General features: G+C 47.2%; 1 protein-coding gene across 1 annotated transcript in view; it reads right to left on the bottom strand.

The window, feature by feature from the left end:
* Positions 1-15273, bottom strand: part of NOTCH2 (notch receptor 2) — a 152021-nt gene that overhangs the window by 22448 nt on the left and 114300 nt on the right. Inside the window, exons 19-21 of the mRNA XM_039486397.1 lie at positions 9418-9571; positions 7356-7540; positions 4870-5002 (exon numbers count right to left, since the gene is read on the bottom strand). Coding sequence (XP_039342331.1) covers positions 4870-5002; positions 7356-7540; positions 9418-9571 — 472 coding nt within the window. The remainder of the gene's footprint in view (positions 1-4869; positions 5003-7355; positions 7541-9417; positions 9572-15273) is intronic.

The following is a 15273-nucleotide window of genomic DNA, read 5'->3' as shown; positions in this document are numbered from 1 at the left end:
TGGTCAGTGGAAAGACAGCATAATATGTCCATATAATACATATGGATAAAACTAAGCCATATGTTGTTTCGTGTGATATCTAATTTAAATATTGGGTTTTGTGTGTACATATACATTTTAGTTTTCTTTTGGTTTCAGACTCTTCTAATAAGCGTAAATTGAACATCTGCCAAAACTTATATTTCAATATTTTATTTCAATTAGCGGTAAAACCACTATATGATGATTACAAATGCAGCAATCAAGAGTATAATGTAAACTGTCTTGTCCAATGTTTTTAATTTGCTAATGTATTCGAACTCGTGACAAAGACAAATTTTTCATTATAGTAGGTAACATATACCAACAAGTAAAATCAGTTGCAATTAATGAATTTCTAAATACATTCTGGCCATTTGAAAAAAATACAGTTGCAAAGCAAAAAGTCACAAGAGCCATATTATGACCTTGTTATGTCACTCATCGTTTTCTTAGGTCATGTTTACACTTAAAACGTAGCAGCGATAGCACTTCAGTGTAGACACTACCTATGCTAACGGGAGGGCTTCTCCTATCGAAAGAAATCTTCCACTGACACTGTGTGTGTGTGTGTGTGTGTGTGTGTGTGTGTGTGTGTGTGTGTGTGTGTGTGTGTGTGTGTGTGTGTGTGTGTGTGTGTGTGTGTGTGTGTGTGTGTGAGAGAGAGAGAGAGAGAGAGAGAGAGAGAAGATCAGTATAGCTCTCTCTCTCTCAAGGGGGTGGATTTTTCACACCCCTGAGAGACATTGCTATTCCAATGTAAGTTCCTAGTTTAGTCCTTAATGTTACCCGAAATTGGGTCAGCTAGTAAGCTTAAGGAGGACTAATGACCCACCAGAGTTTGGCAGAAAGCAGCATGTTTATTATATCGACAGCTAAGCTCAAAAGAAGGGGGGGAGAGGGTGTCACACTCACACTCGCATACTCATGCTCCCAGGACAGGCACGGCACTGGAGATGTCAGGATCCTTCAAGGTAAGTGTCCCACAACACAGTGATGGATGTTGCGATGAAGGTAAGGATGGAATGCAACGCAGTGAACCACTGGCCAGGACCGGGTGAAGGGCCTCCATGGGAGGTACAAGCTTGTGAGTGCACCCCTGAGCACATGGCCCCTTCCCCTTTTAAGGACCTGCTCCTCATGGCCTGCTACTAGAGATGACTTGGCTGCATCTGGTTGGTCACACTCCATCTCAGCCAGTGTCCATGCAGTGTCCATGCATTGGGTGTGTGAGTGCTGCCTAATTAGAGTCCCAGACATCTTGTCTGGAGCTCTTCTGATCTTCCAGCTGTTTAAGCAGCCCATTCATCCCACAAACATTCCAGGAGGGAGGGGTGGGGGAAAGCCACTTCACAGGTATTCAAAGAGGGAGAGGAGACAAAAGGGGGGGGGGAGGAGTGTAACAGACCTTTTGAGCATACAGGTTATACAGAGCATACAGATTACTGCTGCTCCTACAACACTTATAAGTACGGATGCATTGGAAACTCAGCAGATTTTGATCTCCAACCAAAATACATATGAGCACCGTTTGCGAATGGTCAAGACTCAGATACACTAAGTTATGAATAAGTGACCAATTGGAAAATAGTCTTGCCAGTTGAACAGACAATGCCAGAAGTTGCCAGCTCTTTTTGTTTGGCCACTCCCAATATGTGCATGGCAACAGCTATCTTCATCAAGGATCTCAAACACTGTTTTTTTATTTAGAGATAATACAGCTCGTTGGGGTCTAATTTACACAGAACTTGTCTACCTAGTGGCTCAGTTAAATGTTCTGCCTCTAGGATGCAAGATTTTAATCAAATTTTCTGTCTCTAGGACAGGGGTGGGCAAACTTTTTGGCCCGAGGGCCACATCTGGGTGGAGATATTACATGCAGGGCCATGAATGTAGGGCTGCGGGAGGGAGTGTGGGGTGTTGGAGGGGGTGTGGTGTGCAGGAAGTGGCTCAAGGCAAGGGGTTGGGGTGCGGCAGGGGGCTCAGGGCAGGGGGTTAGGGTGCAGGCTCCAGCCTGGAGCCACTTACCACCTTGAGCAACTCCGGGGTGGCAGCAGCACGCAGCGGGGCTAAGGCAGGCTCGCTGCTTGCTCTGGCTGCATGCCGCTCCCAGAAGCGCCCGGCACCACGTCCCTGCAGCCCCTGGGGGTGAGGGGAAGGGTTCTATGCGCTGCCCTTGCCAGCGGGTACCTTCCCCGAAGCTCCCATTGGCCACAGTTCCCTGTTCCCAGCCAATGAGGGCTGCAGGCAGTGGTGCCTGCAGGCGAGGGCAGCGCGCGGAGCCCTCTGCCCCCTCCTTCTCCCCCAGGGGCACGGCCACAGGGGTGGCAATCCCACGGGCCAGATCCAAAGACCTAATGGGCCGGATCTGGCCCTTGGGCCATGGTTTGCCCACCCCTGCTGTAAGATGCTCATTTATCAGTTTCTTCATTTCTTTGAACTCAGAACTCATTTTCCTTTGGACATTTTCCTCAGGATTAGCAACTCAGCAGCACCTGCAAGTTAAAGAACTCCAAGAGAATGTGTATGAACTCAGATACATCATGCCCAAAAAGCAAGGCTTGAAAATAGCTGGCATCCATACATACATTGTACCAGCAACTCTGAATGAAAGCTGAGCTTCTGGCAATTAAGGGCAGGTCTGCACTACAGAATTACTTTAGTATAAGGAAGTAGGGAGATGCTCTCCCATCAACACAGTGCTGTGCACATGAACGCTTATGTCAGTGTAAGTTATGTCACTCAGGGGGGTGTCTTTTGACACCCCCAAGTGACAAAAGTTTTGCTGACATAAGTGCTCGTGTAGACATGGCCTGAGTACCTTTCGTAGACCTGAAGAAGAGCTCTGTGTAGCTCGAAAGCATCTCTCTTTCACCAACAGAAGTTGGTCCAATCAAAGAAATTATCGCCCCCACCTTGTTTCTCTAAGTATTGTGACAGACCCAGGCCAGTGGGGTACAGGAGTCTGGTAGAGGGCAAATATACTGGTCACTGGATGAGTAGTTTTCTGTTCCCTGAGTGACCAGAGCAGGGGCTGCACTAGAGTAATCAGGAACTTGCTAGAACCAATTAAGGCAGACAGGCTGATTAGAACACCTGCAGCCAATTAAGGCAGGCTAATCAGGGCACCTGGGTTTAAAAAGGAGCTCGCTCCAGTCAAGTGAGGGGGATGCAGAGGAGAGGAAGTGCGTGTGAGGAGCTGGGAGCAAGAGGCGCAAGGAGCTGAGAATGAGAGGGTGTACTGCTGGAGGACTGAGGAGTACAAGCGTTATCAGACACCAGGAGGAAGGTCCTGTGGTGAGGATAAAGAAGGTGTTTGGAGGAGGCCATGGGGAAGTAGCCCAGAGTTGTAGCTGTCATGCAGCTGTTACAGGAGGCACTATAGACAGCTGCAATCCACAGGGCCCAGAGTAGAGGGGTGGGGCCTGGCCCGGGTTCCCTCCCAACTCCTGATCAGACACAGGAGAAGTTGACCCAGACTGTGGGGAAAATCACTGAGGAGCAAATCTGCCAATAAGCGCAGGACCCACCAAGGTAGAGGAGGAACTTTGTCACAGTATCTAGACAGGAGGACAAAGCCATGTCTACAAGTACAGTGCCGCTGTAGCATGTTTGATGAAAATGCTCTATGCCAAATGTAGAGAGCACTCCCATCAGCATAATAAAACCACCATGAGCAGCAGAAGCTCTTTCGCTGACACAGTGCCATGTACACAAGTGCTTATGTCAGTGTAACATATGTCACTCGGTGTGTGTGTGTGTTTTTCACACCCCTGAGCAACATAATTTATGCCAGCATATTCTAATATCTAGGTATATAGGACTGAAATGCAAAATGATCTTTGAACTGAGGTAATGGGTTGAAAACAATAAATGAAATTCAATTAAAATATAAAGTGGTTCACATCGGAATAAGTGATTATCTAGACTGGTGATCCCTGCTGGGCACTCATACTAATGTGTGATCTGAGTTGGGGTAGAGTTTAATAACACACAGCAAGTGGTTAATGCAGTTGTATAATCCTGTTTAAGGTCTGAGCCATCTATTCAGCTCTACCTGGCACAAATTTGGCCTTACTTGGAGAACTGTGCTCCAGTAAGGGCATCACATTTCAGAAAAGAAACTGAAGACAATTCAGAGGAAGATAAAAAGTTTATAACTGGTTTGGGAAACAAAATCTACGCAGAAAAGCTGAATGAACTAGGCATGTTTTGTTTGGAAAATGACTAAGGGGAGATAAGTATTTGATGACTAGTGAAAACATTTGATCCCATGTGCACTTTATAACACCTTTCTCTATCTACTATGGCAAAACTAACAGTTGTAGCTTAATGTACAGCAGGGAAAATGGAGGTTAAATTGAGCAAACGTTATATCAAACACGCTATCAATGGAGGTTACGGAATCACCATCATTGAAATATATAAGCTTGCCAACTGTTAGATGACTATGGGGTAATCAAAATCAGTCTAGCTGCAGTGGAACAGGTTAGACCAGATTTGTTCAAACTTCCTTCCCACAAAAGGATTCCACAACTGAGGTTAAGTGGAGGCTGAAATCTTAAGAACTTGAAGAACAAAGGACACTGGAGTTATGCAAGCACTAAACACACTTTTTACACAGCTAATACCATCCTGGCTAAAATAATTCTTGATGTTATAATTTATCCAGTTCCTTTTTTGAAGATAATAGGGAAGATATTTGTGTCTCTCAGGCACTCAGAGTGCTTGACTCAACAGCCCTCTTCATGAGGAAGTACAATAAGCCCTGGGAACTCTATGGCATTAAAGACAGTCCACCAGAACAGAAAGTGCCTCTTGTAGCTTTTACATAATTGCTGAGTTTCCTACCTCGAGTTCCTGGTGGACAGGAGCACATGAAATGATTGACAAGATCAATGCAGGTTCCTCCATTCTGGCAGGGCTGGAACTGGCACTCATCCACTTCGTATTCACAGTTGACTCCTTGGTACCCTGGCACACACTATCGGTATAAAAACCAAACAAGTGTAAATCTTCACCCAGCATGAACACAGTAGCATACTTTGAGACTGACACACCCTAGGCTAAAACAGGACAAAATATTCTGTGGGCCAAATGCTGCCCTCATTAGTTGCAGTGCAACATCAGTGATTTCACTGGAACAGCAGAGGTAACCAAGCACAGAATGTGACCAAGGAACTATTGAATGTCTGAAGGGAAACAATCTTGCTCCTGTGGACAGCTTACAGGATGCACATGAGAGAGACAAGGTGGGTGAGGTGATATCTTTTATTGGACCAGCTTCAGTTGGTGAGAGACACAAGCTTTCAAGAGCTCTTCTTCAGGTCCAATAAAAGATATTACCTCCCACACCTTCTCTCTCTAATATCTGGGGACTGACATCGCTACAACTACATTCCATACTAGAATCTCACATGACACTCATGGAACTCCTGATTAGATTCAGCTGCTGTAGAAGTTGACTTGTGTTTTAAGTGTTATGTAAATGCAACCCCCTCAGGAAATGTGCCTCCAAGATCCTGCATGTACCACCATTCTCAAGGGCCTGGGAATGAGGGTTGGACACAATAACCTCTGGAGTCAATCCACGCAGCCCTGTATATCAGGGAGAGGACATGGACCCCACTTCCCTAGCAAGATGAGCATAGGAAATTTTGTAATATGTTCTAGTTTATTTTCATGTAATCACAGAAGTCAGGGATGGGAGAGGTGAAGAAATCCATCCCCCTGGGGGCATAACATTTTAGTAACTAGCTACCATATCGCCTTATACTGAATACTGTCCACTATCAGCCGGAAGGTCCTTCTGGAGTGCTGCCTCCCTCCCTGCCAGTATCCAAGTTTCAACTTATTCTCAGGTGTATTAGCTGTGTTTTTCGCCACATGAAACCTTGTTTTGCTGTTTGACCACATTTCTAATAGCTTTAGAGCTCTTTGGACTATGACTAACTAGTACATAGAACTTTTCTCTTTAAATATAATTGGAAAATGTCATTAACATGGCACTTATTCTCCTCTAGAAGGAGCAAGGACCCAACACCTTCCTCTACCCCAGGGGTTCTCAAACTGGGGGTCGGGACCCCTCAGGGGGTCACGAGGTTATTACATGGCGGGGGGGTCGCGGTCAGCCTCCACCCCAAACCCCATTTTGCCTCCAGCATTTATAATGGTGTTAAATATATAAAAAAGTGTTTTTAATTTATAGGGGGGTTGCACTCAAAGGCTTGCTATGTGAAAGGGGTCACCAGCACAAAAGTTTGAGAACGACTGCTCTACCCTACGAGGGGACACACACTGGTCTTTAATTGTCACTCTTTGCTTACAGTAATTGTCTTGGGTAAGTCTTGTGCATACCAAACACAACTTGAGTAAGGGTATGTCTACTCTTGCAAAGTTTTTGCACTATAAATTTCACCGGTGATAGGGAATCGGTGAAAGTAAAGGGCTGATTTGTGTACTCACTTAATTCCTCAGGGGTCAGAGAATGTTTACATTAGCAGCACTTCCACTGAAGATGAGAGCAGCACTCTAGGGCAGCTATCCCACAGTGCAGCTCTCTCCAGTTTGATGATGGGTCTTGTAGAAAGGGCGGGAGAGAGGGGGGGGTGATCACGGGCATCCTGGTTTCCTGCACAGCCTTCTTTCCCCAAACACTGATAAGCTCCAGTAGCTCAGCATGGCTCCAGGCAGGGGATCACTTGCTCCCTGGAGCAGGCATTGTCACCTGGCCAGATAAGTGAGCACTTGACAAGAAAACAGGAAGGGGAGTTTCAAAGTTCCCGGGGCTTTACAGGGGGAGGGGTGGATGTCTGTTTACCTGGAGTAAGAGCAGCTGAGCTGCTGGCTAGAATGGTTGCCTAGCCACTGTGGGACATCCTCTGGAGGCTAAAAGCTGTGTAAACAGGAAGAATGTGTCTTCACTTGCACATCACCACAAAGACATCACCGATAAGAGCTGTATGCCTCTCATGGAGGTGGTTTTCTTTTTGCGGTGAAACTTCTGAGCTTTGTTGCAAAAAGTCATTGGCAAGTGTAGATGCTCCCATTGTTTTTGAGCAAAAAGAGAGACTTTTTCTGCTTTAAACAGCAAGTGTAGACATGCCCCAGGTCTCAGTGTTATTTGGGAAATGATCAGATACACCTGGTATCTGGTAACCATTATGGGAAACAGATCACAGGTATGGTATCCAGGTACACCTGGAACCTGGTAACCATTATGGGAAACAGATCACAGTAAGAATGATAGGATGTCAGTGAAGATCTGTACAATGAAAATGGAGGTTAGTAAGAGCTAAGCATCTTCCTTTTGTCCCTTATGTATCATCCAGCTTTACCTCACACTGATATCCCCTGAGATAGTCACTGCAGGTGGCACCGTTCTGGCATGGATTGGAAGTGCATTCGTCCAACTGCTCTTCACAGTAGCTGCCAGTGTAGCCCATGCCGCATTGGCAGCGATGACTGTTTCCCACATCAAGGCAAATGCCAGAATGTTGACACAATTGGTCTACGGGGACTCCTACAATAAAAATTAATTAAGCAAAGTAAGCAGCCATCTCAAAGTAACATTTCGGAGAAAATGCTCCCAAGCACTCTCATAGTCACGAGTTCACCTGGGAATACTTACAGCTAGACCCAACCTACACAAAACTTCTACCCCAGGAACTATTCTTTAAAACAAGACTGCTCACCCTGACAAAGAATCACCCAGATTCTGGACAGGACATTGCCACTAGCCCCATGGTAGACAATGACTGGCAATGTCAGCTTGGATACTTTTATTAATATCACTAGATATTTTGCCACTTGGTGAATCTCTGAGTCTAAAATGTACATAAAACGAAGTGTGCAAAGGCTGGTTTCCACCCCATTCTCATCACCTGCTGGAGAGGCCCTTCTCACCCCTTGTATTGAGAATACCTCTTCCAGACATTCTTGGAACCAGAATTGGATTTGTTCCAAGATGACTCTTCTAGGAAGAGACTCTGGAGCACATTCCATTAGCATCAGATTTTTTCCATCTGCATTATTTGAATTCGGTAATGGAGTATGGGCCCAAAAGTTGTAGGCAGATGAAGCAGCTACTGACCAATATCCCTCAACCACATATTTAAGGCATCAGATGTGTAACAGATCTCTTTCACCTACAAGGAGGGCAGGGTTTCAACTTGGTCTTTTGGGGATTCACCCGAAGGACACAAAAACAAATTAGTCCAACAGTATTCAAAGGGGCAGCCCTTATGGAACAGAGATTACTGAAACCCTGAACACTGAAAAAAAAATCTGATGAGGTTCAACAAGAACAAGCCCAGAGTCCTGCACTTAGGAATGAAGAATCACATGCACCGCTACAGGCTGGGGACCGATTGGTTAAGCAGCCATTCTGCAGAAAAGGACCTGAGGATTATAGTGGATGAGAAACTGGATATGAGTCAGCAGTGTCCCTTGTTGCCAAGAAGGCCAATGGCATATTGGGCTGTATTAGTAGGAGCACTGCCAGCAGATCGAGGGAAGTGATTATTCCCCTCTACTCGGCACTGGTGAGGCCACACCTGGAGTTTAGAGTCCAGTTTTGGTCCCCCCACTACAGAAGGGATAGGGACAAATTGGAGAGAGTCCAGCGGAGGGCAACAAAAATGGTTAGGGGCCTGGGGCACATGATTTACGAGGAGAGGCTGAGGGAACTGGGGTTATTTAGTCTGCAGAAGAGAAGAGAGAGTGGGGATTTGATAGCAGTCTTCAACTACCTGAAGGGGGATTCCAAAGAGGATGAAGCTAGGCTATTCTTGGTGGTGTCAGATGACAGAACAAGGAGCAGTGGTCTCAAGTTGAAGTGCGGGAGGTCTAGGTTGGATATTAGGAAACACTATTTCACTAGGAGGGCGATGAAGCACTGGAATGGGTTACCTAGAGAGGTGACGGAATCTTCATCCTTAGAGGTTTTTAAGGTCTGGCTTGAGAGAGCCCCGGCTAGGATGATTTAGTTGGTCATGCTCTGAGCAGGGGATTGGACTAGATGACCTCCTGAGGTCTCTTCTAACCCTAATATTCTATGATTCTGTGAACACAGACTTAGGGGAGTGTGAGCTGTTGCAAGCTTTCCCTGAGAACTAGTCCCTAACTAGGGAGAAGAAAAAAGTGTTCAATAAACAAACTGAAGGAGTCAGAGGGAGTTTGGACTTAATGCTTCAATGGGTGGAAGGGACAGAGGGTGTCTGGGGGCCATATCTCCTTATAAAACCTCACCTAGAGCCTTCCACAGCTTAATACTGCTTCTCTGTGGCCCCATAAGGGCCAACATGTCCCAGATTCCAAATGCATCTCAGGAGAGGAGATCCGCAATGACAATACTTTGAGAACTACTGTTTGCTACAAGCACAGAAGAGCACTACTTACCCCTCTGCGAAGCAGCCACCTGACAGGAGACGTTGGGCACATCACAATAGGTGCCAGTCCAACCAGGTGGACAGATGCATTGAGACTGGGTTCTCCTCTGGACGCATGTGCCTTTGTTCTTACAGGGAGACTTGCTGCACAGATCCATGAGTGTCTGAAAAAATAGGTCAAACAACTGAGAAGTGGAAAAACAGTATTCAAAGCAGTAAGTTGGAGAAGGCACTGCAAGGAAATTCCCCGGTCACCTAGCCAGCCAACTCCTTGATAGGACCTGTCTCTAAGTCCCTGAATCCAAACAGCGCATGCAATGTCAGTTTTTCACCTTTGCCCCTCTATGCCAGACTGGGACAGTGTCACCTGCCTGAGTCTTTTTCCTCGATGAAACCAGAGAGATACCTGGCCCCAAGAGGGTACTCTGATCTCAGATACATGCTTCCTTTGTCCAGGCAAACTCAGCAGAACTGATGTTCCAAGCACTGAGAAAGGAAGCATGCTGCCCACTTTTGAGCTCTCACCTGGGACCCTCCCTGACCGAACCAAGGTGATACATGCCATCAGCAAAGTGAGCAGGCGGACAGAGAAGTAATATTACCAATGGAAGCATGAAGATTTAATTTCAATGACGATTTGTTAAAATGTTTCTCACATCTAAGCCCTTGAAGAATCATTTTTGCCTCTTCCTAGGCTCCCTCCTTCACATTATCAGGAAGCCTCAGTAAGTCAACAATCCCACAATCCACATTTTTCACTGAATCCCCACACCCCAATTTCTTCCTTTTCCAGAAGGGGAGTGAGATGTCAAAGTCATTTATGCGCTTTGCTTCCATCACCTGCCTCACTAGCTTCCCCTGCCTATTTATTCCCCCCTTTGCAAGAGCTCATTCTTTCTGAATTCTCCTGCTTTCCTGCAGTTTTGTTCAAATCTCCCCAACATTCCACACTCTTGGTAAAGGGATAAAAGAATAGTGGGCTTATTGATTTCTTAAACATAAACAAGGAATGCATTGTTCAAATAAAGAATTTCCAATTCTGTATGAAAGACACAAAACAACTGAGTTCACACTCAACTAATTAGGCTTGCCACTCCAACATATCTGTTCCGAGATAACAAAAGAGATAAGGTGGGTGAGGTAATATCTTTTATTGGACCAACTTCTACTTGTGAAAGAGACACGTTTTGGAGCTAAACAGAGCTCTGCTGGGACCGACCAGCTACACCACCACTCCAAACAATGATCTGAGATGACAATACACCTTTACCAGTTTAAGTGCTTTCTCAGCACCTAGATGTGAATTACATCAACCTCCTTCTCAGACAGATTTGGAAGACAAATCTGGATTGTCAAGTATGAAAGGACTGAACTCAGGATTATATCCCCTCATCCATGTTTCAGTCCTTTCTTTTCTGGGCTTAATCTGTGACCTTTGCACTTGTAATGAGTTATTGGTTACTTAACATACAGGTTTCTATAGCTTCTCATTCATTTTATTTAGTCCTTGCTGTTCTAGCTCTTCATTAATTATATCAAGCCTACTTTCCACAGAGACAAACTATAACATCTGCAGCCTGTAGTCTGTTAAATCCCGCCAATGGTGTTAGTAAATTCCGGGAGTCTAGAGTTCCGTTTCATAAACAATGTGTGTTATGATATGATAAAACTCCTTCTTGTGTTCATTGTGAAAACAGAAATTTTCTCAGAGGTCTACCCAGTAACATTAGGAAGCAGGAACATTAAGTATTTTTTCAACCAATCACAAGGTACATGATGGCAGCAGAGGAACTACTGAACTTTACAGTATTTTGGGACTATCTTTAATACTAGGTTTCTTGGTGAGGTTTTAAGTAGTGTGCAGAGACTCCATAGGCCAGGTGTTCAGACGGAGAAGTTCTCGTCTTCTACATTTTATTTTCATGGCCTCTGTAAATGGCAAAGGCTTTATAATCATACTTCTCTACATTCTTGGACACCATGTTGGGTTTTCTTTTTTAAAAAAAATAGTATTAAGTATTCTCCTGTGAGGGTGCTTGTAGCCATCATTGGGTTATTTCTCATGTCTGACTAAATATCTTGCATTAATCAGTTGTTGTTGGGGTTTTGTTTTGTTTTTTATTAATTGGCAGAATCTAGCAGCCAACCTGCTAGGTTAAGTGTCAAGCAGTATACCTACTATAAAGTGTTCCAAAAATTGCTTATGGTATTACAAAGCTATGTAAGCATAAAGGAAAGTTGCAAAATTCTCATGAAGTTGCAATCTTTGCCTGACAGTTTTTATGACACTCCCAGATTGTCTATAAATGACAGAAACAACAAGGAGTCTACGAAAAGAATAAATGGACACAAATCGGACATCAGGAATGGTAACATACAAAAGCCAGTAGGAGAACACTTCAATCTCCCTGGACATTCTATAACAGATTTAAAAGTAGCCATCCTTGAACAAAAACACTTCAGAAACAGACTTCAAAGAGAAACTGCAGAATTAAAATTCATTTGCAAATTTAACACCATTAATTTGGGCTTGAATAGGGACTGGGAGTGGCTGGCTCACTACAAAAGCAGTTTTGCCTCTCCTGGAATTGACACCCCCTCATCAATTATTGGAAGTGGACTACATTCACTCCGATCGAATTGGCCCTGTCAACACTGGTTCTCCACTTGTGAGGTAACTCCTTTCTCTTCATGTGTCAGTATATAATGCCTGCATCTGTAATTTTCACTCCATGCACCTGAAGAAGTGGGGTTTTTTACCCACGAAAGCTTATGCCCAAATAAATCTGTTAGTCTTTAAGGTGCCACTAGACTCCTTGTTGTTTTTGTGGATACAGACTAACACGGCCACCCCCGATACTTGACACTGTATAAATGACAGAGCTCATCAACCTGCTCTTGAATGAAGCCAATGCTGAAGCTCACTGTTGCAAGGCTGGAACAGAGACCTAGAGCATCATGACTATGTTTCAATTACAGTAGCATCACAAAAGTCTTACTGGCAGAATGAAACTTAGTGCTCTATGTCCACATCAATAAGCTAATTGATGTCATTCATTCAATGACACATTTTATTTTGAATTAATACAAACAGATTTTCTGCAGTTAAAAGAACTGAGTGGCAAGACTGAGATAAGCACGAATCCTTTCGGAAGTAAAATTCAAACACTCTTTAAATGTTATCAGCGTTATCAGTTTTGATTAACTCAGTTCAGTTGCTTGCTTCCTACCACTTCCTTAAACTTCAGTCATGTTATGTCAAATTTATGCAGAGATGTTTGGTAATCACTGCTGAATCTTTTGCAGAACAGAGCAGCAGCTTTGACGTTTATTACAGGTACTGTACAATGGGAAACCCACTTAATGAATTCAAAAAAGACGGTTACTCACCTGTAGTAACTGGTGTTCTTCAAGATGTGTTGCTCCTATCCATTCCATGTAGGTGTGCGCGCCGCGTGTGCACGGCTCTCCGGAACATTTTTACCCTAGCAACTCCGGCGGGCCGGCTGGCGCCCCCTGGAGTGGCGCCGTCATGGCACCCCTTATATACCTCAGCTGGCCCGTCCGCTCCTCAGTTCCTTCTTGCCGGCTATTCCGACAGTGGGGAAGGAGGGCGGGTCTGGAATGGATAGGAGCAACACATCTCGAAGAACACCAGTTACTACAGGTGAGTAACCGTCTTTTCTTCTTCGAGTGATTGCTCCTATGCATTCCATGTAGGTGATTCCCAAGCCTTACCTAGGCGGTGGGGTCGGAATGAGACGTGGCGGAGTGTAGCACCGCAGAGCCGAAGGCTGCGTCGTCTCGGGACTGCTGCACCAACGCATAATGGGAAGCGAAGGTGTGGACGGAAGACCAGGTGGCCGCTCGACAGATGTCCTGGATGGGAACGTGGGCCAGGAAGGCGGCTGACGAGGCGTGCGCCCTCGTCGAGTGTGTGGTGAGTCGGCACGGGGGGACGCGAGCAAGTTCGTAGCACGCCCGTACGCAGGATGTCATCCAGGAAGAAATCCGTTGAGATGAGACAGGCTCGCCTTTCATGCGCTCCGCAATTGCGACAAAGAGCTGGGAGGAACGCCGGAAGGACTTAGTTCGGTCAATGTAAAAGGCGAGGGCCCTACGGACGTCGAGGGTGTGGAGCTGCTGCTCACGAGGTGAGGCGTGCGGCTTTGGAAAGAAGACCGGGAGGAAGATCTCCTGATTAAGATGAAAGGCCGACACCACCTTTGGGAGGAAGGCCGGATGTGGCCGAAGCTGCACTTTGTCCGCGTGGAAGACGGTATATGGGGGACCCGCCGTCAGGGCGCGGAGTTCGGAGACTCGTCTGGCGGATGTGATTGCCACGAGGAAGGCCATCTTCCAGGTGAGATGGAGGAGGGAGCAGGAGGCCATGGGCTCGAAGGGCGGGCGCATCAGCTGGGTGAGAGCCAGGTTCAGATCCCACGTAGGAGCCGGCGGACGCACTTGCGGGTAGAGCCGGTCCAACCCCTTGAGGAAGTGGGCAACCATGGGGCTGGAAAACACGGAGCGACCATCTACAGCGGGCCGGAAGGCCGAAAGCGCCGCCAGGTGTACCCTCAGGGACGAGATCGCGAGACCTTGGCCTTTCAGGTACCAGAGGTAGTCGAGGACCGTCTGGATAGGGGTCGAGAAGGGGTTAAGACCTTGTTGATCGCACCAAAGGGCAAAGCGTTTCCACTTCGCCAGGTAGGTAGAGCGTGTGGACGGTTTTCTGCTTTCAAGCAGAACTTGCTGCACCGCCGCGGAACAGGTCCTCTCCGCGTCGGTCAACCACTCAGGAACCAGGCTGTAAGATGCAGCGACTGCAGGTTCGGGTGACAAAGCCTGCCGAGGTCCTGGGAGATGAGATCCGGCCATAACGGTAGGGGAATGGGATCCCGGATCGAGAGCTCGAGGAGCAGGGTATACCAGTGCTGCCTCGGCCAGGCCGGAGTGACGAGTATGACGCGGGCCTTGTCCCTCCGTAGCTTGAGCAGTACTCGGTGGACTAGCGGGAACGGCGGGAAGGCGTATAGAAGGGGACCCGTCCAGGGCATGAGGAACGCATCGGAGATGGAGTCCAGAGCCCGACCCTGGTACGAACAGAACCTGTGGCACTTCCTGTTGGTCCTGGAGGCAAACAGGTCTATTTGGGGAAATCCCCACCTTTGGAAGATGGTGTGGGCCACGTCGGGGCGAAGGGACCACTCGTGGGAAGCGAAGGACCTGCTCAGACGGTCGGCCAGCGTGTTCTGCACTCCTGGTAGAAAGAACGCTTCGAGGCGAATCGAGTGGGTCACACACAGGTCCCATAGGAGCATCGCCTCCTTGCACAGCGGGGAGGATCGGGCCCCGCCCTGTTTGTTCAGATAGAACATGGCTGCCGTGTTGTCCGTGTATACCGCCACGCAGCGGTCCCGGAGATGTGCAAGGAAGGCGAGACAAGCCAGGCGGATCGCTCTCAATTCCCGGACGTTGATGTGCAGGGAGAGCTCCTGGGCCGACCAGAGGCCCTGAGTGTGCAGGTCTCCCATGTGAGCCCCCCATCCAAGCGCCGAAGCGTCTGTGGTCAGGGTGACCGACGGGCGAGGGGGGCGAAACGGAACCCCGGCGCAGACCACCTCCGGATGCAGCCACCAGGTGAGCGTCTGGAGAGTGGGGTCTGAGACCGTGACCACCAGATCTAGAGGGTCGCGGTGGGGCCGGTACACCGAAGTCAGCCACATCTGGAACGGACGGAGCCTCAGCCTCGCGTTCACAAAGGTGCATGCAGCCATGTGGCCCAGCAGGCGGAGGCAGGACCGGGCCGTCGTGGAAGGGAAGGCTTGCAAGGTGCGAATGAGCGAGGCCATTGTCTCATGTCGAG

Source organism: Mauremys reevesii, linkage group 8 (genome assembly GCF_016161935.1).
Source record: "Mauremys reevesii isolate NIE-2019 linkage group 8, ASM1616193v1, whole genome shotgun sequence".
Classification (NCBI taxonomy): domain Eukaryota; kingdom Metazoa; phylum Chordata; order Testudines; family Geoemydidae; genus Mauremys; species Mauremys reevesii.
The sequence above is the reverse complement of the archived record's forward strand: the minus strand, read 5'-3'. Positions and strand labels throughout refer to the sequence as shown.